Here is a 27,206-nt window from a genome sequence, read left to right as displayed (position 1 = left end):
CGAAAAACTACACGATATGGAGAACTTTCGAACAATTTAAGACTTCAACAATCTGCCTGCCAAGGAAAATGGAAAAAATGGACTGACTTTATAACCCATCAAAAAGTCTGAAGAGAATGGACTATTTTAAAGTAGGCTAAAGTGACGTTTGTTGACTGACACTAAAGTTTGTTTAATGTGCTTATTTTGATGTAACCTCATCAAGAAAAGCAAATCAAATATAAGTAAAAAAAAAAAGAAAAATAATACAGCAGAAGTAAACAGAATTCCCTTCCAAGTTGACTCAGCGTGTCATTACTTCTTGACTCCTCAATGTGGTGCTAATTACATTAACCCTGCACTTTACCTTTAAGGGCATTAGGTATTACTTGGTTAGTCAGATACTGTGATGTGTCATTATAAAACTGCAATTTATCATTTATCCCAGTATCCCCACATAATTGTAATATCATTATTGTGGGCTATTGGATATTGGGTATCGTATCTTTTGTATTATATTGTATCGTATTGAATGTATCAAATGTACAGTATAGCGGCTACGAAGAGCCAAAAGCCACTGAGAGGCTGAGGTTGTGCCTAGTTGGTGTCGGACACGCTAAAGCAAAAATCACTAATGCACAAAAAAGTAAGTTTAACCTTTTATTAACGAAAAAGGATAATCAACTTGTGATAAAGTGCACAAACAGAAAATATCAAAAATAAGCAATAATAAGCGATAAATAGCGATCATAAGCGGTCAACAAAAAGTACGGAGACCCAGCTCACCCCCTCTCTCTACCTGCGAACAAAAGAAAACAGGTGGCCTAAATGAACTCAATATCCCCGCCCCTAACACATGACCCGTAAATAACCTAATTAACTGACCCCACAATAAACAATATCTGAAACAAACAACAAAAATAACACCACAAAAAGTATACAAACAATATCCTACCCTAAACCTCAAAATAACATAATATAAACACTTGAATCCTTCAGGGCTCCAACATATAGTATCGTATCATGAGTTAACCTGCGATTCATTCAAAATTGTATAGATTATTTTTTCCCTTGGAGGTACACATATAGTCTATAAAGCTGGCAGATTGCCTCTGAACTTCAAATGTTTCAACTTGAAATGTTAGAACTCCACTGTTTGAATGTACAAACTGTATAAAATATGGACGTAGTATCCGGGACGTCACCCATCTGTTTCTGAAGCGCTGTTTTGAAGCCAATCATCAGCAGGACTCATATTGGATATGCTGAAGTCAACCTAGCTGCTGTCGAGCTAATGTGAGATAAAGAGGCGGGCTTTGAGCCTCCTAGCCAACAGCTACAGTGTTCCCTCCTGTCAAATAAGTCAGCTGTTCCTCTTATAACGGAAAACTTGTAATCTTAATATCTTTGGAATTGCCACGATATGAAAAAATTCACCCCCCCGTACAGTGTGTGCCGATTGAGAAATGAGCTATCCAGACTACACTTGTCTTTTATACCAGGCTGTAAACATGTTTATTTCTACTGTAAAGATCAGCTTTTTTGAATTGGTGTGTATGTGGTTTCCGGTACTTCCGGAGCCAGCCTCAAGCGGACACTCGAGGAACTGCAGTTTTTAACACTGACACCTTTGCTTCAATTCTCATGGCCGGAGATTGCGGCTTGGTACAAACCAAAGACAAACATAACAGAGACATCAAAATTACGCCAATGAGAACATTATTCACCTGTGCTTGGCATACTATGCTAAGATAACCAATCCATATATTATGCTGAGCTAAGACAATCTTCTGCATTTGGTATCTGCTGGTCATTAAAAGCCAAAAAGCAACTAAATTTAAACGATTAAAATGTGACAAAAAAAGTCTTTCTATTCTTTTTTAGCCTCACCGTTTGACTCAAGAATAACAAGAAGAGCTAGCCGTTTCTGCTGGCCATATATGTACCGTTAATCGGTAGTTGCGGGTATGTCATCAGCAGCACATATACAGTATGTATGTCAGCAGATTATAGAAATACCTCAGCACAGAAATTCTTAGTTTATATGCAATAATTTAGACAAAGTTTCTACCTTACATGGTGTGTATTATTTGCATAATAACTATACTGGCAGACAAAAGCTGAAAAAGTTAATAACCAGTATGTGCAGATAAAGATATTTCCCTCAGATATTTATAGCCGATATGGGGACACATTAATTATGCACACACAATGCCAGCTTATGCACACGAACAACAAGCTTCAACATGTTATCCATCCATCCATCTATTATCTTTACCACTCATCCAGTTTGGGGTCGCGGTGGGGGGAGCTGGAGCCCATCCCAGCTGTCACTGGGCGAGAGGCTGGGTACACCCTGGAGAGGTCGCCACTCCATCACAGGCATGTGGAGTGCTTGTAAAGCACAGTTGATGGGGAAGGAAGGAGCAAAACAACACTCCCATAACACTAAAAATTAAATTGTGCGTCTCAAGAACCGTCAAACTGAGGCACCAGGAGTTCCTGAAAAGAATGAATGAAAAAGTGCCAGCACCAGCAAAAATCTGTCAGCTCTCTCCAATTCAGTTATTCAACAAAGCTAAGAAATTAGGCAGCAACCAACCAGGAGCTTCACAAAATAATCACAAAATTCTTGATAACAGCTTTTCAGAGAGAAGTAGAAGGTGCAGGCTTCCACTGGCAAATAATGTACATGGATCAGTGTAAGTCAAAATATCTGCATATTGGATATCAGTCCAATATCGTGCATCCCTACAATGAAGAGCAATTTGTGCAGTCATGGTTCCAAAGAAAACGAAAGGGTTGGAAGCAAGAGCACTGAGCACATTGCTCACAAATGATCTTAATGGTCTCTGCCCGAGTGAATCTATTTCTTTATTAGGTACTTTGTTAGGTACTTTATTAGATCATTAACATTTCTGGTCAGCTAGTTTGAAAATTGAATCAGAGATTTAATAAAGATTACAGTATGTTAATACATCCTCTTTTTCATATAACTGAAAAAGGATTGACTTGTTGAAATATTTATGAATTTATCCTCTTCTGATACAAGCCTGATCCACTGAGACACTCGTTTCTTTTCATCTAAACACTAGCCAAAAGACACAAGCAGAAACAACAGCTGTGAGGATGTGACTATTTTCATGTGATAACAGGGTAAAAGTCTGTGAGCGTGTCTGGTGGCAAACAGGAAACATCTTATTAGAGAATCAGGGGGTGTGATGAATTTACTTTAATTTAGTTTACCACTGTTAAATGCTTTTCTGATGTTCGTCTACAAAAACATTTTCTGCTTCAGCAAATCGGCAGTCTCTCTGATACATGCAAACAAATGTTTCAAACTATTACATAAATAAAGACCGGTTAAACTGTTAAGAATGGGCTTTGATTTTTAGAAGAAGAAAGTTTTTTTACAGTTAAGACAATCAGGATAGGGTGTTTACACAAGAATTACTGTACTGGGGTGTTGCCTTAATTTGAATACAATTAAATTATTGGAGTGTACATAATTGGCCTCAATTAGGAGTCACCATGACAAAGGATCAAATAAGCGAGAGGGAGAAGCTGTGCCACAGAATTCTCAATTCTCCCAATTAATATGTCCTCGACTAAAGTTTATGATCTCATCTGAACGTTGGGGGGGAAATCTGAATATTCACACATAAATGTTGTTGTTGTTTTAGTGCTGCTGAAAAACATCTAAAAAAACTTCAAGTTGTACATAATAGAGCTGCCAGATTGGCCCTTAAAGGTGACATATCACGCTTTTTTCATCAATATATATTGGTCTAAGAGGTCCCCAAAACATGTCTTTAAAGTTTGTGCTCAAAAAAACACTTTGAAATCAGATTTTGGCATACCTGAAAACCCCTCTTCTTCAGTCCTCCTCAGAACACTCTGTTTTCTCTCTGACCACACCCCCTCAGGAAGTGGATGTGCCTCGGCTCTCCAGCACGTTGATCTAATGTTTACATGTTGGCTGAATATACACGTCTGCTAACAGATCACGTTACTTCAACCCTCTGAATCTGATCCAGAATCTGATCCTGACGGAGAGGCACCTGTAGCAGTACCTTTCTGAAGGATTGGTCACAGATTTAGTGTTTCTTGTTGTTTTATTTGTCAGTATGTCGACGTGTGTCTTCGTACAGAGCTACAGCTATGAACATGTAGCTATGTGGCTATGCTAATTAGCGCTAGCACTTATCCATGACAAATAAAAATCATCCACTAGATCTTCAAATCTGCAGACGTGGGGAGTAAAACCGACCTCTGCCAGAAAGGCAGCGGGACCTTTTCTGAAGGATTGGTCACAGATTCTGTGTTTCTTGTTGTTTTATTTGTCAGTATGTAGACGTGTGTCTTGGTACACAGCTACAGCTATGACATGTAGCTATGTAGCTATGCTAACTAGTGCTAGCACTTATCCATGATAAATAAAAATCATCCACCAAATCTTCAAATCTGCAGACGTGGGGAGTAAAACCGACCTTTGTGTTTATTAAGACAGCCTACAACTAGCATGCCTCCCTCCTAAGCTCCTTGTTACCACACATTTGTGCAGGTAATGAAAAACGGAGGAGGGATTCAGTATTATTTTATACAGTCTATGGGCTGAACAAGCTCCGAGCTCTGACTCCGTGACAGACCGGATATTGTTGTTACGTAACAAAAACACGGAAGTCTGAAACGGCTCGTTTCACACGAATTTACAGAAAGGTGGAGAAATCAGAACAGGGGCAGAATGGATTTTTTTCATTCTCGGGGGGTTTGTAGACATGCCAGGGAAACATATTTCAGGTAGAGAACCATTAAAAAGTCAATTTTGCATGATATGTCACCTTTAACTGTTCTTTTCATACTAATGTGCTTGAGATGCATAAAAGATTATATTTGCTAACTGTGGAGGCTAAATTAAAATCACATCTCCTGTCATTTATGCAAACTGTTATATGGAATAACACACCACAGTTCTTTTGTGATATACTTAAATATTCTGGTTTTAATCATAGGTATACGACACGACATGTAAGCAAAAACAGATTTTCTTTTAAAAAGTCACATAAACAAATGCTGATTAATTACTCTTAGACATTATTATGTAATCACTGTTTTGAAAGTCTTTGTTCTATTTATTTTTGGTGCCATGTGTTTGTGACAATCTTGTTTTTGTTTCCATTATTTGTTGTTTAATGCTACTCATCGTTTATTTGCTCAGATACTTCGTTTATTTTACATTTTCATTCTTGATTTTTATAATTGGCTGCTATTGCATCTTTGTTTTATGGATAATGTGTGATTTTAAATAATAGTTTTTCTTGTTTTTATTTTGTTGTGTGGACCCCAGGAAGACTAGCAACCACAATGTGGAAGCTAATGGGGATCCTAATAAATAAAGAAATAAAGAATTGTTGATTTAAAATATATATAAACAATAAATCAAGATGTCCTCTTGTTTTATTGTCCAATAAGCTGAATTTAAACAAAGAGTACATAAACTAATACTATGCAGGATATACTTAAGTAGAGGTTTTATAACCATAACACTGTGCTCTAAAGAAGTGAAAGCCTATGACAGATCAGTCGCTGTAGCAGCAGTGACATATGATGTCCCCCAGTCACGACTATCATCCTGCTCTCTGTCATCTTCCCCTCACTCCACTTTCCCACATACTACAACAGCAGGTCCTCAGAGTGAGAGGAGAGAAGGATTACACACTGCTCCACACATTAATCTGCGGCTCGAAATGTTCTACTCACTCCTGTTTCTTTTTTTTTGTTGGACAGAAAGTGTGCATGTACAGATAAGCCGATGGGGACGTGTGCACACGTTTGTTTCGGAGGGTACTTAAAATGTGCATGTTTAGGTGTGGTTCCTGTGAATTGGTGCCAGCAGCAGTTATTATTGATCGTGCCAGGAGGCAGCTCCATCAGCCAGCAGCTTATTAGGATTTATAAGTCACACACCTCACTCTGGGAAACACTACATACAGAATTGAACACCTTTAACATCTGTTTATCTGTGTTTATAGGGATATAAAACTGCCAGCATCAAACAATCAGCTCGGTTTCATCATATAAAGAAATCTTCCAGGTAATGTCATGTGCAGTTGATTTATTACAACAACACACTGATTGACTGACTATGAAGATAAATGTCACTCAGTATAAAATGATAAATAGTGTCATGGTTGGTGAAAATATGAAAGCAGCTTGTAATAGGGAGACAGACATTTCATAGAGAAAATAAATTGTGTTTCATAAAAATAGAATATATTTCAAGTCATCAACACCATATCTGTTTTTTTCTTTTCATCTACATTTAAAAAAAGGTTGCAATTAAAAACATTTTGACATGCAGTTATTTTATAAAAATGGTTTACAGACTGCATGCAATTTCTGACAAATTGAACCTATTTTTGTTAACTTTTCTATTTTTTTTTAAATGTCATCCGTTACATGACTCTTTTCCCCATCTTTAAGAGTTTACATGCATTGCCGCTCACCAAATAGTGCTAATACTTGCATATTTTTGTATCTCTGGACACTCTGACTTTCTCATTCGGTGGCCAAAGATGTTGGCCTAACTAATAAACATATGCTCACTCTCTTCCTGCTATACTTCTTTGGGGAGGGGGAGTTAAATTTGTTGGGGATGTTGGATTTCCATATCAAAAGGAGGTTTTCTCTGCTTGCATATAATCCATTAAAGAGGCAGAAGCAGCCTCTCCAAAACAGCCCCTATGCTTGTGATAAGATGGTGGGGAATGAGAGGAGGGAGAGAGGGAAAGAGGTACAGATTGTTTTTCTGACTGATAATTGAACCATAAATAAAGGGAACAAGATGTACAGCCTAATTTCGAGTATTCTTTTATTCCTTGAGCGCTATTTCTGCACTGCTCATCTCTGCACTTGTTAACTGAAGGCTGTACAGAACTGTTTTTTAAATTAAGCCTTCACATTTATTAGATTCATCTAACAAAGCTCCACTAGATGAGAAATCACTCTCAAATATCTGGGTTTTTTTTAGTCAGTTCCAACAAAAAGCCCCATATAATTACTGAAGGCCTTACAGAAGACAAGTAAATTAGTTACTGAGCAGCTGACTGTGTGCTCTGTGAACTCCTTCCTGCCTGACGTCTTAGTTGAGGGGGTATGTAGGTTATTATTGTAAGGAGACACTCAGGAGGTTATCTCTAGTACAGCAGGTTATCTGTAAGACTGTCAGTTAATGAAGTTATCAGAGATATCCAATCCATATTAAAAGGTTTACAGTTACTATACTTTTAATTACTTAGAGGAGTCCTAATGTTAGTGACTACAGACTGAGAAACTGAATATCTTACATTAGGTGTTCCCAAAGTGTGGGTCAGGACCCCCTGGGGGGTCGCGAGACACAAATGGGGGGTCGTGAGATGTCTTCCAGAATTACAGTATTACTTATGTATAGTTTAACTTGTGGTGAACAAAGAAATACTGAAAAAATGCAATAAAAAAAGTTGAATGACAAAAGTTATCTAAAAATAGTACATTTTACCCATTTATAGTAACAAATATCTACACACATAGTAGCTAAACTTGAAATAAAACCTTGAAAATAGAAAGTGTAATGAGTTTTCTGCCTTTATTTTTGCCAGATGACTCCTGAGTTTAGGGTTAGTGAACAGTTAATTATAAGAAGCATCAGTAGCAGTAGGTTAAGTCATAACAGCGCAGGAAACACAGACACATGCTCATATAGGTAGGCTAATTTTCTGCAGACCAGCTAAATGAACATTAAATCAATTTGAGGGACAGTGGGGGTCGCAAGTCTTTGGCACCTATATTTTGGGGGTTGCGGGCTGAAAAGTTTGGGAACCCCTGCCTTACATGTTATCACTGTAGCTTAGGGCTGCTGGGTATTAGATAAAAACTGATAATGCTGTCTTTTTTCTTTCTGCAAAATATATATATTGAAATATGTAAAATACAGTAATTTACACCAAATAAATGCACTATGTACTTAGAAATAATGCAACATTTAATTCAAAAAATTATACTTTATAATTTGGATCTTTAACTCTGTCTCCTGCTTTCAAATCAACCCCCCCTCCTGCTTTTACCACACTGGGTCGAGTCCTCTTACCCTCTTACAGCAACTCTGACACCTGCATGGAGAAGTAGTGACACAAGAGTAGGAGACTGCAGGTGGAGTAACACATTTCTTCATAATCTTCACTAATAAATATAATTGCTTGTTTATTATTAATCATTTCTGATAATGTTCAAAGTTATGTTTAATCTACTTCATAAAGCACCATGCAGTAACTTCTAATGAAACAAAAAACGTCTCCTGCTGCATGTGATTTTTCACAATGCTAAACTGTGCATGCACTTACATGGTAGACACTAAAAGTAAACACTCCATGGTTCCACTGGCTGTCCATATGTGTGCTCAGGGTTAGGTTTGGCCCTGTGATGAGCGAGAACACACTGTCTTCAAACCATGCGTTACGTCTGCCTTTTGGTACATTCCATTCACCAGCCCATCATTACACGACTGTTGTCCTACTAGCAAAGACCAGACAATGTCCTGGGATCAGGCTGTGATCTTTTGGCTGCTGTGAAATGTTCCATTAGTGTGACTTTGATCACCTAAGAAAGTAAGGCTCATGAAGAGACCCCGCAGAAATCTTATTTTGCTCACATTGCATTAAAACCACTAGAAGTAGATATGAATAGTCAGAGTCAAGGATACTCACAGTTCTTAGGCAATGAAAGGGAGATGGAGACAAGAGCAGAAAGTAATCAAGATGCACAAGTAAACAAAGCTCAAGAGGAAGCAGTGGGGCCACAGACAAATTCAAAGCCTTAAAACCTGATCTTTGGAGCTGCACATAAGAATTTGGCCTGAATGTGGCTTTCTCACCTGACCTTTGAAAACACTAGTTATTTAAGCAAACAGGCTGATACCATCTTTACCATATTTAATATCTCATGCGTACCACTAACTGGGACTAAAAACAAAGACTTCTGGTATTGCCATTAATTTGGCAGTTATTGTGTCATTGACCAAATAGACAAATTGAAATAAATGATAAAGGCACCAGATGAAAATTCAAGGGGTCACCAAAAACCCTTACAGTTTATAAAGTCAAGGGAAAGAACATTGGAACCAAAATCCATGCAATCCATCCAAGTTTTCAAGATGTGTTATCACAATCTAAAGATGTGGTTGACTTCATCACTTCGGACTATGAGCCCATCCCTGTGGTGGAGAACACAAGTGTTTGCTGTCGTTTGGATCCACAGTGTGTCCTGTTGTCCCAACTCTACATTTCAGACACTGCCTTACACTGATGTTCAGTGAAGTTCATGACAACATTCACAGTGATATAAAAAAACATGATGTGATTGTCGTTAGTTTTACAACAGACATTTGGAGCTCTGATGTTAGCTCCATGTCACTGCACACTGGGTTGATCCATAGACTGTATAAAATATGGAAGTAGTATCCGTGACGTCACCCATCTATTTCTGAAGCGCTGTTTTGAGGCCAATCGTTGGCAGGTGCCATATTGCTGCTGTCGAGCGATTGTGATGTAAAGAGGGGGGCTTTGATTCTCCTAGCCAACAGCTACAGTGTTCCCGCCTGTCAATCAAGTCAGCTGTGCCTCTCATTGGAAGTCTCGGAATCTCAATATCTTCGAAATTGCTGCGTTAGAAAAAAATTCATCCCCCGTACAGTGTGTGCCGATCGAGAGATCCAGACTACACTCGTCTTTTGTATGTGGTTTCCGGTACTTCTGGAGCCAGCCTCAAGCGGATCCTCGATGAACTGCAGTTTTTAGCACTTCCACATTGGACTCATATTTTTAGACCGGAGGTTGCCGCTTGGGTTGATCCCTCCACTCTTGAGTTTAAAGTGATCAGGTCAGTTGATATTGTAATCTAGTTTATGAAAAAATAGGGGGAAATTATCTTCTAACATCTCAAGAGAGTTCACATCAGCATTGCCTCGTGTTTAAGTGTGTAGTATTGCATGCACAACAGTTTTGTGGGTCAATTACAGCAAAGCATGTAAAAACACACTATGTGTGAGTTTAACAACAATGCTAGATAGAATAAGCTGAAGACATCTCTTAGTTCATCTTTTTTGCTTCTACTATTTTTGTTTAGAAAAAAAATCTGCTTTAATATCAAAGCAAATACAATCATCAGATCAGGACTTGGCATCTGAGGATACTCAACATCAGATCGGGATCAGGGCCAAAAAAAAGCGGATCAGGACATCCCTATTTCAAAGGGATTTTATCAACGCATGCAGACCAAAATTACTCCACACACTATTACACTCAGAGCAATGAAAAGTAGGATGCAAGTCATAGTAGCTACTTTCATTATCCTGTTCATATGGCTTCTTATTTATCATATATTGCAGATATTTGGCAAGATATGATTTAGTGAACAATACTGACATTTCATTTAACAACACAATCCACTTAGTTAAATTCTAAAGTAGTTTAAGTAAAGGTATAAAGCCCAATATGAGACAAAAGTTTGATTTACATCTGTTTGGTCTAGAGGGGGATAATATTTTGTGTTTAAGAGCTAATATAATCTTCTTGTTTCCAGGCCACAAAACATAAATCAAAGAAGCAACAATGAAAACCTTCAGTGAACAGCTTCGGCTTTGCTAATGCACGTGTAAATCTGTGCAGAGCTATCATCCACAGCTGTATATCGGACATGTCAGCTCCACAGACTCAGACTAACACCAGCTTATAAGCATTTGTGGTGAAATGTCTTTTCACATCCATCATGATAGCAATCGAAGGTTTCTGATCAATGGGTTGTATGCAGAGGCCAGACAGGGCCTGACAGACAGCTCTACAGGGGGTTCCCATCCCAGGCTCCCGATCGGAGAGGCTCCATACAAATCAAACATCGCCTTCACTAGACATCAATCATCACATCAGATGAATGCTGAAAACAAGCCTCCTATGAATCATACCAAGCCAAGCATCAATTCAATGTGTGAACAAAATAACAGCGGAAGCAACTTCTATCTCATTTATACTCACATTTCACCTCGACTGGTATGTTTATCTGCAATCAATAATTGCAAGCGAGGTCATTATTTCCTCAATCAGTTATCCAATGACATAAAACTCTTGTTTTATTGCTGTAATCTATAGATGTTATGCCATGTCAAGCTTTGCACTGTGAAAATTTATTTTCAACAGCTTGGCCGGCAAATTTGTAAAACTGCATTTTCAATTAAAGATCAATATTTTCGGTCACAGTGACACTGTCCTGGCACGCTGCGATGTTATCTCAGCTAAGTCTTTGTTGGCAACAACAGCCTGGTCTGATGAAATGGATGATAATTTAGTATTTTCTGTGTTAATGTCGGGAGAGAGCCACTGAACCGGGGCAAGTGAAACATAATCCAACTAAAGAATGAAGCACAAGCCAATACATTTAATATGACACATGCACATCTCAAGCCTTCTTAATGTCATGTCACATGCCTCTGCCACAAACTGGAGCAGGGTTGGATTGCCAGTGATTGACTTCAGAGTTTGCTAAAGGCACACACGCCTATCCACCGTTCATTACTATCCTTATGAGGACTCTTCACAAACTCTAGCCAAGTCCTAAACCATATTTGGCCCTGGAAAGAACTGAAGATTAAAATGGCTACTCACATTTCCACACGGGAATCATTAAAGGTGACATATCACGCTTTTTTCATCAATATATATTGTTCTAAGAGGTCCCCAAAACATGTCTTTAAAGTTTATGCTCAAAAAAACACTTTGAAATCAGATTTTTGCATGCCTGAAAATCCCTCTTCTTCAGTCCTCCTCAGAACACTCTGTTTTCCCTCTGACCACGCCCCCTCAGGAAGTGGATGGGCCTCGGCTGTCCAACACGTTGATCTAATGTTTACATGTTGGCTGAATATACACGGCTGCTCAGAGATCACGTTACTTCAACCCTCTGAATCTGATCCAGAATCTGATCCTGACAGAGAGGCGCCTGTAGCAGGACTTTTCTGAACGATTTGTCATAGATTTAGTGTTTCTTGTTGTTTTATTTATCAGTATGTAGACGTGTGTCTTGGTACACAGCTACGAACATGTAGCTATGTGGCTATGCTAACTAGCGCTAGCACTTATCCATGATAAATAAAAATCATCCACTAGATCTTCAAATCTGCAGGCCTGGGGAGTAAAACCGACCTCTGCCAGAAAGGCAGCAGGACCTTTCTGAAGGATTGGTCACAGATTCTGTGTTTCTTGTTGTTTTATTTGTCAGTATGTCGACGTGTGTCTTGGTACACAGCTACAGCTATGAACATGTAGCTATGTGGCTATGCTAATTAGCGCTAGCACCTATCCATGACAAATAAAAAACATCCACTAGATCTTCAAATCTGCAGACGTGGGGAGTAAAACCGACCTTTGTGTTTATTAAGACAGCCTGCAACTAGCATGCCTCCCTCCTAAGCTCCTTGTTACCACACATTTGTGCAGGTAATGAAAAACGGAGGGGGGATTCAGTATTATTTTATACAGTCTATGGGCTGAACAAGCTCTGAGCTCTGACTCCGTGACAGACCGGATATTGTTGTTACGTAACAAAAACACGGAAGTCTGAAACGGCTCGTTTCACACACATTTACAGAAAGGTGTAGAAATCAAAACAGGGGCAGAATGGATTTTTTTCATTCTTGGGGGGTTTGTAGACATGCCAGGGACACATATTTCAGGTAGAGAACCATTAAAAAGTCAATTTTGCATGATATGTCACCTTTAAAATCAGAAACATACTATACTAATGTAATATACTTGCCCACGTTTCCTTTCAAGTGTAACCAGCTCGTACAGAGTTGAATGAAGGGCCCATTTTTTAGACACGTCCTTTCAGGCAGTGTGACACCGATGGGTGTTAAATTCAGACCTACTTTTCTCTGTAATCAGGTCAGGTCTGGACAGGTGCTCCCTGACTGATAAAGAGCTGTGAGGATGGAGGGCTCCATTTTTCCTAATGTTTAGGGACTCATTTTTTATTACTGACCAATATGAACACACAAGTGGGCACGGCAGACAACCTGATTATCTCTTCAGTAGAGGTAGAGTGCAATGAACCTGTTACTGATGCTTTGAGATTTATTTTGTTTTATAGAGAGAAGAGAAAAACATTTTCTACATTCAGTCCAATGTTAGTTTCCTTCATGATTTTATTGTTTGCTTTAACCCTCCTGTTATATTTGTTGCCCAGGAACAGCAATAATGTTCCTGGGTCAACTTGACCTGGAGAATATTTAATGATCCAAAAGTGTCAGAACCCAAAACAATCCCAATAAACATTATTTTAATCTCATTATTAACTCCATTACTAACCATTTAAATCAGTATTTAGTGCAATGGTGTTCTTTAATTCTCATAGATCAAAGTTCAAACAGGATAACTCATTCTTTTTTTATGAAAATTCATGTTAAAACTTTTTTAATGTACATTGGAAAGACCTAAATATAGATACAGTAGTTTTACATGACATAGATTTTTATTTATTTTATTTTACATTTTGAATTTCTTTCATTTTATTAATTTCTTTTTAGATTTTTGAACTTTAAAATGGGTCAGTTTGACCCGCAACATAACAGGAGGGTTAAAGCAGGGGTTCCCAAACCAGCCCATGACCCCGAAAAATACAGGTGCAGAAGACTCGCGATCCCCACTGACCCTCCAAGTGTTTAAATATTCCTTATACTTAATTTAGCAGGTCTGCAGAAAATGAGCCTACCTACATGCACATGTGGCTGTGTTTCCTATGCTGTTATGAATGCACCTGCTGCTACTGATGCTAACTGTTAAATAACCCTAACCTCAGGAGTCATCTGGCAACAAAGAAAGGCAGAAAACTAATGAAACTTTTTTTATTTGTAAGGTGTTTTTTTAAGGACATTATTAAAGCTGACACTATCATTTTAAAAAGACTGAACAAACCAGAGAGCAGAAAACTTCCAGGATCTTATTAACTCTCCTGTTATGTTGCGGGTCAAATTGACCCTTTTTATTATTTTAGGCAATATATGCCTTCTAAACCAGCTAAATGCAGCATAAAAATCTGGGCATCATGTGACAGAAGAGGTGTCGTGTTAATTTATCAACACCACTTCAAAAAAAAATAAAAAATGTCAAATAAAATAAACAAATATCTATGTCATGTAAAACTATTGTATTCATATTTAGGGCTTTCCAATGCCCATTAAAAAAAAGTTTAAACATAGATTTTAATGAAAAACGAGTCAGTTATCCTCATTGAACCATGATCTGTGAGAATTAAAAAACACTAATGGACCAAATCTGGATTTAAATGGTTAGTAATGGAGTAAAAAAAAAAGATTAAAACAAATTTGTATTGGGATTTTCTGACATTTTTGGACAATTGAAAATGTCCCGGGTCAAATTGACCCAGGAACATTATTGCTGTTCCAGAGAAACAAACATAAGCTACCTTGTACAGTTGTACACTATTAATCTTACACGACCTGATAGAGATACTTTTTACCTGAGTGAATACAATTGTTGATTTAGGGGGGACTTGATGAGACAACTGATGCTGCCATTCTTCAGAGAAGTACAGTTCCAAAATTTGAAACCCTGCAGATATGTAGCAAAATGCATCTCTATTTCTGAACACATTTCACGATAAGCCTAAAAAAATCACATGACTCACTCCCTCACAGTGATTTAATCCACTGTACAAATATTGTAAAGCTTGTTCAAACACATCATCCCTGATTAAATAGAGAAGTCTTACAATTGGCAGAGGCAGGTTGTGCTTTCTAGCATGCAGTTTTCTTTAAAATCAATACTGTTGTATTATATTATTCAGTGTATTGTTCCTGGGGCTGGACACTCCCCTCACAACTGGCTGCTTATTGTGAAATTTAATGCAGCATGCAAGGCAAACATGACAAAGGGCTGTCTATTGATTTTTGCATTCAGATTTTCCTGCTGAGGTGTTTTGCAGTTTTTTGGTTAGGGTGGGTATGCAGGGGCTTTTCACATGTCTCTGCATATACGCAGAGTAAATGCACACATGAATATCTGTGTGTGCATGTGTATGTGTGTGTGTGTGTGTGAGTCAGTGAGAGGAGAGAGGGGCTTTCAGAGATGATGACTAATCGCCTTAATATTGGCCTGTATCTAGTGGGCACGGTGTAAATGGTAGATGTGCTGAAGGTTCTTGCACTTGCCTGGCTGTTGCTGACACTGCAGTGTCCAGAGGCCGCCTGATCTCAGTCAATCCAGTCTCACTGTGCTGTGGGTGCTGGAGGAAGCAGAGGAAGATAGTTACTTAAAAGACAAGAGGAAGCAGACAGCAGGGCTTGTAAAAACAGTTCACCTGACACTACCTCTTGTATCATAGACTGGCTGCTTTTAAGATAAAGTGACCACTTCCCAAGCAAGGTTATAATTCTACAGTGATGATCAGACAGAGCATAAAAACAACATTTATCCAGAGAAATGCTGTTAACAAAAATTACAGGCAGGTGAGGTTTACTGACTTGAATTAATGTGGGTTTTCTCAGCAGCATGTCATGGAAGCTGTCAGAATAAGTAAAGAAACAATCTACCAGGAACAAAGACAGCCTGTTCTTTCTTCCTATTTTGACATAAACAACAAATTCCTTTTATTCAGCTTTCTCACACAGATGATGAAACCTAAAGAAACCTGGACTCCAGGTCAGGATTTACCTCGAAACAGCCACAGATCACTGAAATGTTAAATACAGCTGGAGGGCTTTGACAAGAAACAAGTGCCTTTGTGGGGCTCCCTTCTGATTGATGATCGGGCTTAGTCGAGTGTTGTATTAAAGACAACTACTTTTGTTATAAAAGTCAGGTTCACTACAAATGCTTTGCTTTACATTACAGTGTGGTAATAAAAGTCCTGACTTTGGGTTATGTGCACGTTTTCTGTGTCATCTCTCATCTCATGTTCTTTTTCTAGGCTCACAAAGCACTGGGTTAAGGCAGAGACCATCTCATAGTAACAATGATGTGGGTTGGAATTTGGTTCATTCATATTGTTCACTATGACCTCTCCCCTCTTCCCCAGTTTCCCAGTTTCCCAGTGTAATGAAGCAACAGTTTTTAGACCAATCTGCACGGAGAGATCTCAGGCTTTATTTTGGGCGGCAGTAGCTCAGTCCATAGGGACTTGGCTTGGCAACCGGAAGGTTGCCCGTTGGAGTCCCAGCATGGGCAAAGTTTGGCAAGTGGACTGGTGGCTGGAGAGGTGCTGGTTCACTTGCTTGGGTACTGCCGAGATGCCCTTGAGCAAGGCACATAACCCCCAACTGCTCGGGGTGTGCTGGTTGATGGCAGCATCCTGACATCTCTCCCTAAGTGCATGTCCACTGCATGTTTGTGTATAAAATTGTATGTGCATGTAGCATGACCAAAAAAAAATAACACAAGTGGAAAAATTGAATTTCCCCCTGGGGATTAATAAAGTATGTTTCTTTCTTTCTTCTTCTTCATTTCAACATCATGCAAGCATAATGGTAATTATTCAAGTCATGCCTTTAGTTGTGAAGTCTATAAGTCAGATATAGTGTTGAAGACAACTTTTGGGAATCAAAAAAGCCCATGTGAGGTTGAGCGTATAGACTGTGTTTCATAATTATTAAAAGAGAAGATGTGTTCCTTTTGATGTACAGGATGAAATTTAGTCATTTACAATATCACTTACAAATGAAATATTTTCTGCACTGTTTAAGTGCCGAAGTAAGTCTTTGGTTTGAATTCATTTATAGGATACTACTTTAATAACATTGGACATACTTCTGTTTGTAGACCTACAGATGAAAGGAACTACTTGTACTTGCTTTATTATCATTAACCAGAAGTACTGTGTGCTTTTACACCTCTCCTGTCATATTATAATACTTGGATGACAATGCTTACAATTAGTGCTTATTTATGATTCATTCTGTTCTCCACAACTGCAGCTGTTGAGTCACAGAGTAACTGAATGAGATGGCATCTGGGTCGTGCCATTTTATCCTGAGAGTCAGATGATAACTTATTCCAGTGACTCAGCACACAGCACCATTACCTACAATTACAGCTTGACGTAACTTTGTTTCAAACGGCATGAAATTGCATTTACCTGCTTAAAGGGGCCATTACTGTCAGGATGGCATTCCCAGAAGATGGAGGGCTGGCTTGAGAGAGAGCTTTTTTTTTTCTTTGGAGGGCAGAGAGAGTGAAACCAAAGTCGGGGCTCCTGGGTGAGGTGATGAAAGGAAAAATGAGAGACTGAAACTGGCACAATACACAATGTATGATTCTATAGCTATCATTTTTACTGTCTGAGTGCAAAGATCATGTTGCTTTTCAATGTAAACACAATTATTACCCCCATGGCTTTGAATTACTCTTGTTTGGATGTTATAAATATTAGACCTGCCTTATTATATTCATTAAAATGACATGTGGTCTCCCCCGGGGCCCTGCTACCACATGAGTGTGTCTGAAGTGATGTGCTGGGAAATCTGATTATGCTAGGAGTCTGTTACCCCTCCAGCTCTACATGTCAGTCATTATTGTCTTGGTTAATATCGTCATAATGTATTCAGCTATGTTATCTCCATTGTAGCCCTCAGCAAAGGAGTTATTTTGCTTTGCTAAGCCATCTACACATGCTCACTCTGGCAAACACACAGTCAAAGGCACAACACACTCAAAGTCACAGCTTCAGTTAAGGTTTCTATTGAATCCATGCCTTTGAAAACACACTTATCTGACTTGCCAGTATTTGCTTATTATTACTATGACATTACAAGGTCCAGCACTAACATTGAAATCGCACTAGATTACACATTACAGACATGTACTTGACTTGATTTTGATGGAACTGCCAGTGCTGGTGTATGTAGTCATTCTGCAAAAAAAAAGTTTGTAGTTCTTTTCAACAAGTGGGAGATATTAAAATAAGGAAATCCCAAGATACCCTTAAAATCTGAAGTCTTTAGTTTTATTTACCTTGCATTGCAACACAGTAGTATAATTTTTATAATAAGGAAACAATAAAATATGTGCACAAACCGAAATAATTAAAAGGTGACAAGCTGTAGTTTGCCAGTAGGAGTTCCAGTAACACTACTTATGAGGGGGGGAAAAAAAGACTTTTTTTTTTTCAATGAATATCTTAAAAAATTTCCCTTTAATATCTTGTTTCTGTATGTATTTCATTTTTAAATGAAATACCTTTTGTACATATTTTGCACAGGTGTGTTTCACTAATTAATCTCACCTGGGTTCATCATTCATCATCATCATTCTTGAAGTGAAAATATTTATATGAAAAATACAATGTGTAAAATATCTTAATAGTAGTACTCAATTTTGTATTGTGTTAGGTATAAACACCCCCATTGCTATATTTCAAGATTTCATAAATTATTTACAACAACTTTGCAGAAATTATTAGCACATTTACAGTTGCAAAAATTAAATGAACGTTACTCCAAATGACCAGAAACTCGCTCCCACCTTTTTGTCCAGTCCATGCTCTTTGTTGTAAGAGTTTAAAAAAACAGCTTATCCAGCCACGCAAAACGTTTTTTTGTCACTTCGCAGCAGCAAACTCCAATTACTTTACTTCCCTGCACTCTTCTCAAGCCCCCTGCGAATTAAGGGACTTAAAAACACAATGACAAATCGATAATATGGAGAAACAGGGTCACTGCAGTTAGCAAGAAAGCTAATAATTTAAGCTAACATAACAAGCTATGCTATGTTATTGAAGCAGCCTGTTATGCTCTGTCATTATAGTTACCCTCAGTCTTTTTAACTAACTGGCCTTGTCAAGCAAGCACATTTTTAAGTTGTCCCGTAAATTAATTATTGGATAAAAATAAAAAAAAATTTGTCTTCTAAACCTTTCTTTTTATATCAATTATAAAACTGTCTCCGGAGTCGTTTAAGTTTGACAAGTTTGAAGTAGTATTAGAGAAAATAAGGGCAAAAATGTATTTTTCTGTTTCAAATTTTTTTAAATAAGTTTCACAAAAAAAGAAAGTAGGATTTCAATGGCCTAAACACTGACTATGATGTCAAATACATTCTCCTACAAATCGTGACAAAATTATTATTGGCCAAAAAACTTAAGTGTTCCACTTACTGTAAATATGAACAGGAGAAATTAAAGCCCACTTAATTGGCATTCTTGCTGGTGTGGAGTTGATACAATGGTCTTCTTAAAGATCTTGGTTTATCATCATTAAGTAGTTCATTCTGATTTGTCAAAACCCCTCGATAAAGAGTACTCATTCTGAATAGCTAAGGTATTGTAAGGGACAACCTGATCACACATCACTCCACAGGAAGGAGTTACGGCACATCTACAGTATTATGCTGTTGATGATTTCACCTCCTGCTGTTGACAATCTGACAAAAATGTTACTATTTACCTGGAGGGTATAAAGCATAGACTGTATAAAATATGGACGTAGTATCCGTGACGTCATCCATCTGTTTCTGAAGCGCTGTTTTGAGGTCAATCATCGGCCACAGCCATATTGCTGCTGTCAAGCGATTGTGAAATAAAGAGAGGGGCTCTGAGTCTCCTAGCCAACAGCTACAGTGTTCCCGCCTGTCAATCAAGTCAGCTGTGCATCTCATTGGAAGACTCATAATCTCAATATCTTCGGAATTGCTGTGTTAGAAAAAAATTCACCCCCCGCACAGTGTGTGCCGATCGAGAAATTAGCTATCCAGACTACACCCGTCTTTTGTACCAGGCTGTAAACATGTTTATTTCTGCTGTAAAGATCGGCGTTTTTGAATTGGTGTGTATGTGGTTTCCGGTACTTCTGGAGCCAGCCTCAAGCGGCTCCTCCATGAACTGCAGTTTTTAACACTTCCGCATTGGACTCATATTTTTAGACCGGAGGTTGCCGCTTGGTAAAATGTTAAGATTGTTGGGTGATGACTGACAAAGCAATGTTGACTAAACTGAAGACAACAGACAAGAAGCAACGACAAACTGCTGCACGGTATTTGGCAGTCTTGGAACTTGCTGACTGAGAAGAAAATGACAACTTTGAAAAGGGAGGAGGATATTCAACAGGTGCTGCTGTTATTTTCTGCACCTGTTAAAAAAGCCAACAGAAAAACACAAATGTTTAGACATTACCGTGAATGAAAATCCTATGTGTTACACGATTTATAACAATAAAGCAGGATAATGTTGATGATAAGACTTTACTGTGAATGAAAGGTTAACTTTGGGAATTTGTCAAGTAAATTGGCTCATGAGAATACTGTTACCATGGAAGCAAAACCAAACATCTAAACTCAGGGACTATTCATAAAGCTCATTTATAAATCATTTTAGATCAATAGTGTCAACTTGTTTGTATATTTAGTTGATAGCTGGGTTCCGTCATGTCTTGTCTCAGCCTCTTGTGATTCTATTTGGCTATCCCTTACTTAAAAACCTGTTAGCTTTTGCCTTGTCTTTTATTCCGATGACACATTTTTAAGCATTCAAACATAAACAAAACAGCACTATCACAAAGATGACATGTTGTGGCATTAACTTCACCAAATCTCCATCTTCTCCAAATGAGCGCCATTTAATTAAGTTTCATAAATGCACACCTCATCCTAAAACAATGACTAAACCAATGCTCCTGTCCCTTTCCACATCCACCCCCTCTAAAATTACCATTAACACCTCTCATCAACACAGCATCCAGAGCTTTCAGATTAATTTTAGCAAGGTGGGTCACAGCGGCTCAACACAACAAAGAGGTTTTCAGTGGTGGATACAAAAGGTGTACACCTGCATTTTACCACAGCACCATCATAATCAACCACTTCTTCTCCGTGTGTAATGGCAAACACAAAGCTACTTGACATTTATAAGAATTGCTTAAAAATTTCACTCCAACCCTATGGCAGACTTACTTTGAATTATACAAAAGTGCAAAACAATCTGTATTCTACCTGCCTCCTGAAATTCATATGACTTATTTATGTATTTATGTAGTGGAGACAAACACAAATATGAACCGTCTAACCGGATCTGTTGCCCTTTAGAATCCGAAGCTAGGCAAAGATAGGACCAAGCCTTAATTTGATATTTCAGCTTCTGAGGTAGATGTTGCTTTGTTTTCCTGTGTTGCTATGAGTCGGTGAGAATATGCGTGACCAAACAAATCAGTTGCACTCTCTGCTTGTCACAACCTGTACCGTCAATCAATGCTGAGTGCTGCGTTACTTATCAATACAAGATGCTCTTGTTTTTGCCTCTGATTCTGACAGATCATGTCGTTTCCCTCTGACTAGATTAAAGCCGTATTGCATACAGTGTTAGACAACCAAATTACCTTTGGAGGAAGAAAATATCATCTCCCTCCGTGTTTGTCTCCTGTATACCCACACAAACACACACTGAAACACATGGATGAGTCGGGACTGCTGTTCTGCCAGCAACATCATCACTCTCCTTCCCACCCTTGTCTCCATGGAGACAAGCTTCCAGTGCTGGCTGGTTCCAGACCGTTGTGAATCAGCACTGACTAAAAAGGGAAGGGGAGGGGGGGCGGGGGTCTCTTTGTGTTTAAACATGTCCAAAAGAACACTGTGAGCTCTTCTGTTAGCTTTCAACACCACGGTGATCAAAGTGTCCAAGCATTCACGCATGATATAGACGTGAAAAAGAACCCAGTATATTCTCATAAAAATGTCTGCAATTAAGATTTGTGCCGTCATCAATGTAGAAAACAGTATTCACAAAATACAGTTGTAAACATCTTTCTGTGAATATACAGTATTTCAACTTTATTAAGCTTACACTTTAACATTTATACATCCAAATCTACATAAAATATGTTTAATTTCTCTGTTTATGTCCTTTTTTTTAATTTTCAGGCTGTATCTCATCACTCAAACAAATGACATCATCACAAAATGCATCCAGTGAAAATGGTTTTGTTGGTTTTACTGGGATGACTGATCTCTTATAGGCACAATACATGGTAGTGTTGTAGTCAAGACCACATTAACCAAGACCAAGACATGTCCGAGACCAGAGTGCACCAAGACCAAGACATTTAGGGATCGAGACCGAGTCAAGACCGAGACCAAGGCAGGGCAAGACAGAGACAAGACCAAAGCCATATATATCGATGAAAAATCATCATGATGAGAGTTAACAAAATAGAATACTTCTGTTTATTTTATTTAAGCTTGCTTTGAATACTATTGGCAGCAACAAACAAGGTTTGGTATTTTCTTTGTTGCCTTTCCTTTGACTCCTTAAGTTTCATTTTTTCTCTTATCACAGTAATGACAGGGACACAGAGTGCATCAGTGGTGGTCTCGACCGGTCTTGATGTAAAATACGGAGTCCGCCCAGTCCGAGACCGAGACAAGACCGAGTAAAAATGCTTTCGATTCCGAGATGAGACCCAGACCTGTAATAAGCGGCCTCGAGACCAGTCTCGAGGTCTTGAGTACTACAACACTACTACATGGCTTTACCAAAAGGATCCCTGCATTTTTCTTTTTCAACATGCTATCAAATGAGCTCCAAACGATTTTATGATCTCAGTCAAATGTAGTGTTTTCAAGCCATGCTTATAGCATCACTGTAGGAATAGCAGTAGCAGACTAGGGGCGTCAATCAGCAGCTATTTTCGGCATGTTTTGCACAGCACTATTTCAATATGCTGGAAGTTGGTTGCCTCACAAGTGCATGTCTGTTATTTTTGATTGGGTATAATATTGCATGTTTAGTTGAATGATTCTGAATGTAAACAGAGGGTAACTTAAAATATTCAAGAAGGATATTAAAGAGGTGAAACGTCTTGAAGAACTTTAATCAAGTCCAGTTATGTGTGGATACAATTTTGAATCAGTTTGGCTATATTTACAACTGATTCCATCTTATAGCATGTAACTATAACGTCTTACTCCTTAGCTTTCCATTCCTTTCAAAAGTAAAGAGCACTTTCAATAATTTGTCCCTTTATTTGTAAAGATTTATGTCACTTTGCGAAACCCAAATACAGACCTGCACACTGATAACTTGAATAGGATGGCGAGCCCATGAACTGAAAACAGGACACCCAATTAGCACTACCTGAAGTCTGATGCTGCATGAAAACAGGTAGGGTAAGGCCATGACCATGCAGAGAGCAAAGGAGAGTGTCAAAAGAAAGAGGTCTGCTGAAGATGCCTCTCTCATGGTTGTTGAGTCAAGGCAAAGTCTTTCTGCTGCGTGTTGTGTCACTGGTGCAGAAAGACAACTAGAATCAGCTCCAAGCCTGCATGATGGATGCCCTAACAGCTGGACTCTTCACCAGTCAGGACAATGTCATAACTGTTTAGTGAAGTTGGTTTTAGACCGGATGTAATGGATCTGCTGGAACGTGTGCGTACGTGCGTGAAGTTCAATGAGAGGAGCAGCGGAAGAGAAAGCTTTCATCGGCTTAACACTTCCACCTTAACTAGAAGTCTGAATGGGGGCTCTGTGTTCATACCACACACACACAAACACACACACACACCAAAGCTTTCATACAGTGCACGGAGCACGGATGCATAAAAATAAATGTACCAGCTTACGTAGCATGCGTTCATGCCATACCGTGTGTGTGTACAATTACAGAGGAAGTGAACCTCATTAAAGGTTAGAGGGCAGAGAGATTCTTCAGAGTGTACTCAGTGCTGCACAGGGGCAAGACAAGAGTGAAGTGTGGTTAATGGAGGAAGAAGAGAGCAAAGAAAAGTTCCTTCTACTCCTGTTAACTTTCTGGACATTCATGTTCAGGGTCTCTGGTGGGGTCGAGGTTTAATTTGTGTGAGAAGGAATGCTGGGTACAGAGTGAAAGTTCAGGCTAACATCAAACAAAGCATTTATCATTTTGTTTAGCTTTCTTTTAACCTCCTATGAGGAACAGAAACAGTGAAATTAATACTGGTGCCCCTATATGACCTCCAAAAACAAATAAAACCATCAGAGAGAAAATCAACATTTCTGTATAGTTATTTCAAACTCTAACAGCTGCAGTGGGTAGGTGTCAGGCGAGGTGGTTAACAGCTAGGGGTGGGAATAGATAAGATTTAATCAATGTCAATGCCATTGTCGATTCTGCTTATCAATCCAATTCCTTATCCTTATCTTCTCCTAACGATTCCTGAGTATTTTTTAGAGGGGAAAAAAGTTCTACACAGTCTTCGAAACCAAAAGGAACCATTTTATTTTGTCCAAAATTATGTCTGCACAAGACTGAACATGAACATATTCAGCTTGAACATACTGAACAATAGATTGATCTCATTCTCCGCCGCTTGAGTCCGGACTTGGCCCTTCGAGCCTGGAGGAAAATACTTTGAATTTGGAGAGGAAAAATGCTTTATCTCCGGCAGTCATCTCGGAGGTATTTTACCCGCTCTCGGTTCCTCATTTTCAGCCGAGTGAGTCCGGACGTGGCCCCTCAAGCTTGAGGGAATGCGTCCTGACTCCAAAAGGCGAGAGGTAGGCGGGGGTTCGCCTCCCCGATGTGAACATTTTCACATGGAACCCTTCTCCACTTCGGCCCAATGCGAACCCCAAGCTTCGAGGCCGAGTCGACAAATGCTTCAGCATATTTGAGGTATTTGCACCTAGGAGTTCTGCGTCGCAGAGTGTGACGTCATGCAACGTGACATTATGCTGGGAAATGAATCGTTAAGAAGAATCAACAACATTTGAGGTGTACAATTCCAATGGAATTGATCAATTGGAACCAGTTCTAAGTCAGATCCGGTTTTCGATTCCCACCCCTATTAACAGCACACTTTCAAAACAGCCCTTTTAAAATGTTTCCACACCAAAGATTCAATGTGAGTTGCATGTGAAACATGTAAAATAAAGGATGGATTTTCTCTCAGATCCCACTACTTACACATAGACAGGACAGGATCAGCACAGAGATTAATCGTTCTGCTTTATCCACAGGGGTCACCAAAGTTCAACTGAAAGTTCCTTAGAGGAGCTTTAAATCTATCCGAATAATGGTGCCTTGCCACAGACAAATCTCCTGTGGTCACTGCAGAACAAACAGAGGGTACAATAACAGCTTTAACCCCACCTCAGAATGCTGTTTGAGTGGAAGGATAACTACTCCCAAAGCATCTATAATTTGTAGTCACAAGGACGTGCGTGTGCTTCGGTTTGGAGATAGTTGATGGCCAAGAGTGATGGCTGCTTACCTCACCTCACACCTGACACTGAGAACTGGAGAGCTTTATTTTTGGAGCAGTTGGGGTGTACATGGCTTTTTTCCAGCTGTGATTCTTGTGGGATTGTGTTTTCTCTTATAGTTGGGCTCAGGCAGGTCCAGACGCAGATCTAATGAAAGATGTCAACAGACAATAGGAAAAAAACAAAACTTCCATCCACAAGCTGCCATCGTTGCTTAAAGATGAAAAACAGGTTGGACAAATACACAAAGCCTAAAGTGAACCCAAACAAGCCCTAATGATTAAAGAAGATTGCTCTCCTTTTTGACGTTACTGAAGCAAGCACAGACTTAACAGACCACAGGAACCAGCACACAATGGAGGTGAAATGCCAAACCTCTGAATGGCCTGAAGGCAGGTGCATTTTTGTGGCCTATTAACGAGGAGGTTTCTCTGAAAATGACTAACATCAATGGCTTGTGCCGCTTGCTTTCCAGCCTGGGAATTAGATACAACCATTAGCCTGAGTGGTGCACCGTGCACGCACAAGCAGACACATGTAAGCAGCCAAAAACACAGTTTCCTGTGAGTGTGCAAGGCATAGACAGACTGTGATTGTTAGAAGGAATCAAGCAAACAAATGATGTCATTATCTTGAAGCGCACTAGCTGGAATATTATTACCATAACAGTGGGAGGCGTTTGGCATTCTTTCCTTTCATAGCTATGCGCTCACATGTGCGGAAGATGAAGAGATGACATTGTTCTGAATAGTTCTCATACATTCAATGTTTTCAGTCAGACGTGCACTGTCACTGTGAGGAAGCCATTATAATGTTTTGGTATTTTTTTCCATCCTTTGAATGCACGTCAAAAATACCTCAGCGTGTTTCTACAAAAGGCAGTCCCCGAGGGCGCGCCCCTGTGCTGCTAACGTTTTCTATTTTTTTGAAGCCTGTAAGTGTACAGGAGGCATACGAATGATCATGCAGAAACATGATGAGAGCAGGAGGAAGGCTGTGATATGGGGTCCCCATGGCAACCACACAAAAACGGCATGCACTCACCATGGCAACAGAGCTGGCGAGGGAATATAGCGGAGACGGCGATGGAGCCGGTGCTGGCCTCTGGCTGTTTGAAGTGATACATGCAGGCCAGCAGCTCAGCATCAGCAAGTAGTTCACTCACACTGAGACATATTACTAGTGTGAATATTTACGGACACTGACGTGAGAAGAGGACATTTTAAGAGATGAAAAATGATTCTATTGACAGGATTCACAGCAGCCATTTTATTCTGATGTCACACTCGAGGTGAAATACTCAAATTCTCAATACTGTTACATTCCAGGTTGTAGGCAAGCGGCAGACCCCCGGTCTAAAAATATGAGTCCAAGTGCTAAAAACTGCAGTTCATCAAGAGTCCGCTTAAGGCTGGCTCTGGAAGGACCGGAAGTCACATACACACCAATTCGAAAAAGCCAATCTTTACAGCAGAAATAAACATGTTTACAGCCTGGTACAAAAGACGAGTGTAGTCTGGATAGCTCATTTCTCGACCGGCACACACTATAAGGGCGGTGAATTTTTTTCTAATGCAGCAATTTTGAAGATATTGAGATTACGAGTCTTCCAATGAGAGGCACAGCTGACTTGATTGACAGGCGGGAACACTGTAGTTGTTGGCTAGGAGGCTCAAAGCCCGCCTCTTTACGTCACAATCACGCCGACGATTGGCCTCAAAACAGCTCTTCAGAAACAGATGGGTGACGTCACGGATACTACGTCCATATTTTATACAGTCTTTGATCCAGACATGGACGTGTAAGGAGAGGGAGTATTAAACTTAAAATGCCAGGGAACAAGAAATAAAAATGCTGATACTGTTTCACCATATAATATGGATGTGAAAAAATGTGTCCAGATAAACTATGATCATTATTTTAAAGAAATAGTTTGACAAGTTGAAGAGTTGAAAAGCTCT

At 39.2% G+C, this 27,206-nt stretch overlaps 1 protein-coding gene across 2 annotated transcripts in view; it reads right to left on the bottom strand.

The window, feature by feature from the left end:
* Window positions 1–759: 759 nt before the first annotated feature.
* ubac2 (UBA domain containing 2) overlaps window positions 760–27,206 on the bottom strand; it is a 50,339-nt gene continuing 23,892 nt past the window's right edge. The window contains exons 10-12 of one of the 2 annotated variants that reach the window (XM_034681112.1): window positions 17,155–17,271; window positions 15,233–15,306; window positions 760–778 (exon numbers count right to left, since the gene is read on the bottom strand). In XM_034681112.1, coding sequence (XP_034537003.1) covers window positions 775–778; window positions 15,233–15,306; window positions 17,155–17,271 — 195 coding nt within the window. In that variant the 3' untranslated portion in view covers window positions 760–774. Of the gene's footprint in view, window positions 779–9,069; window positions 9,227–15,232; window positions 15,307–17,154; window positions 17,272–27,206 lie in introns of those variants that run through there. The other variant, XM_034681110.1, reaches the window with a different exon arrangement.

The sequence above is a fragment of the Notolabrus celidotus genome, chromosome 4, assembly GCF_009762535.1.
Source record: "Notolabrus celidotus isolate fNotCel1 chromosome 4, fNotCel1.pri, whole genome shotgun sequence".
NCBI classification, from domain to species: domain Eukaryota; kingdom Metazoa; phylum Chordata; class Actinopteri; order Labriformes; family Labridae; genus Notolabrus; species Notolabrus celidotus.
This window is presented reverse-complemented; position numbering and strand designations above follow the sequence as displayed.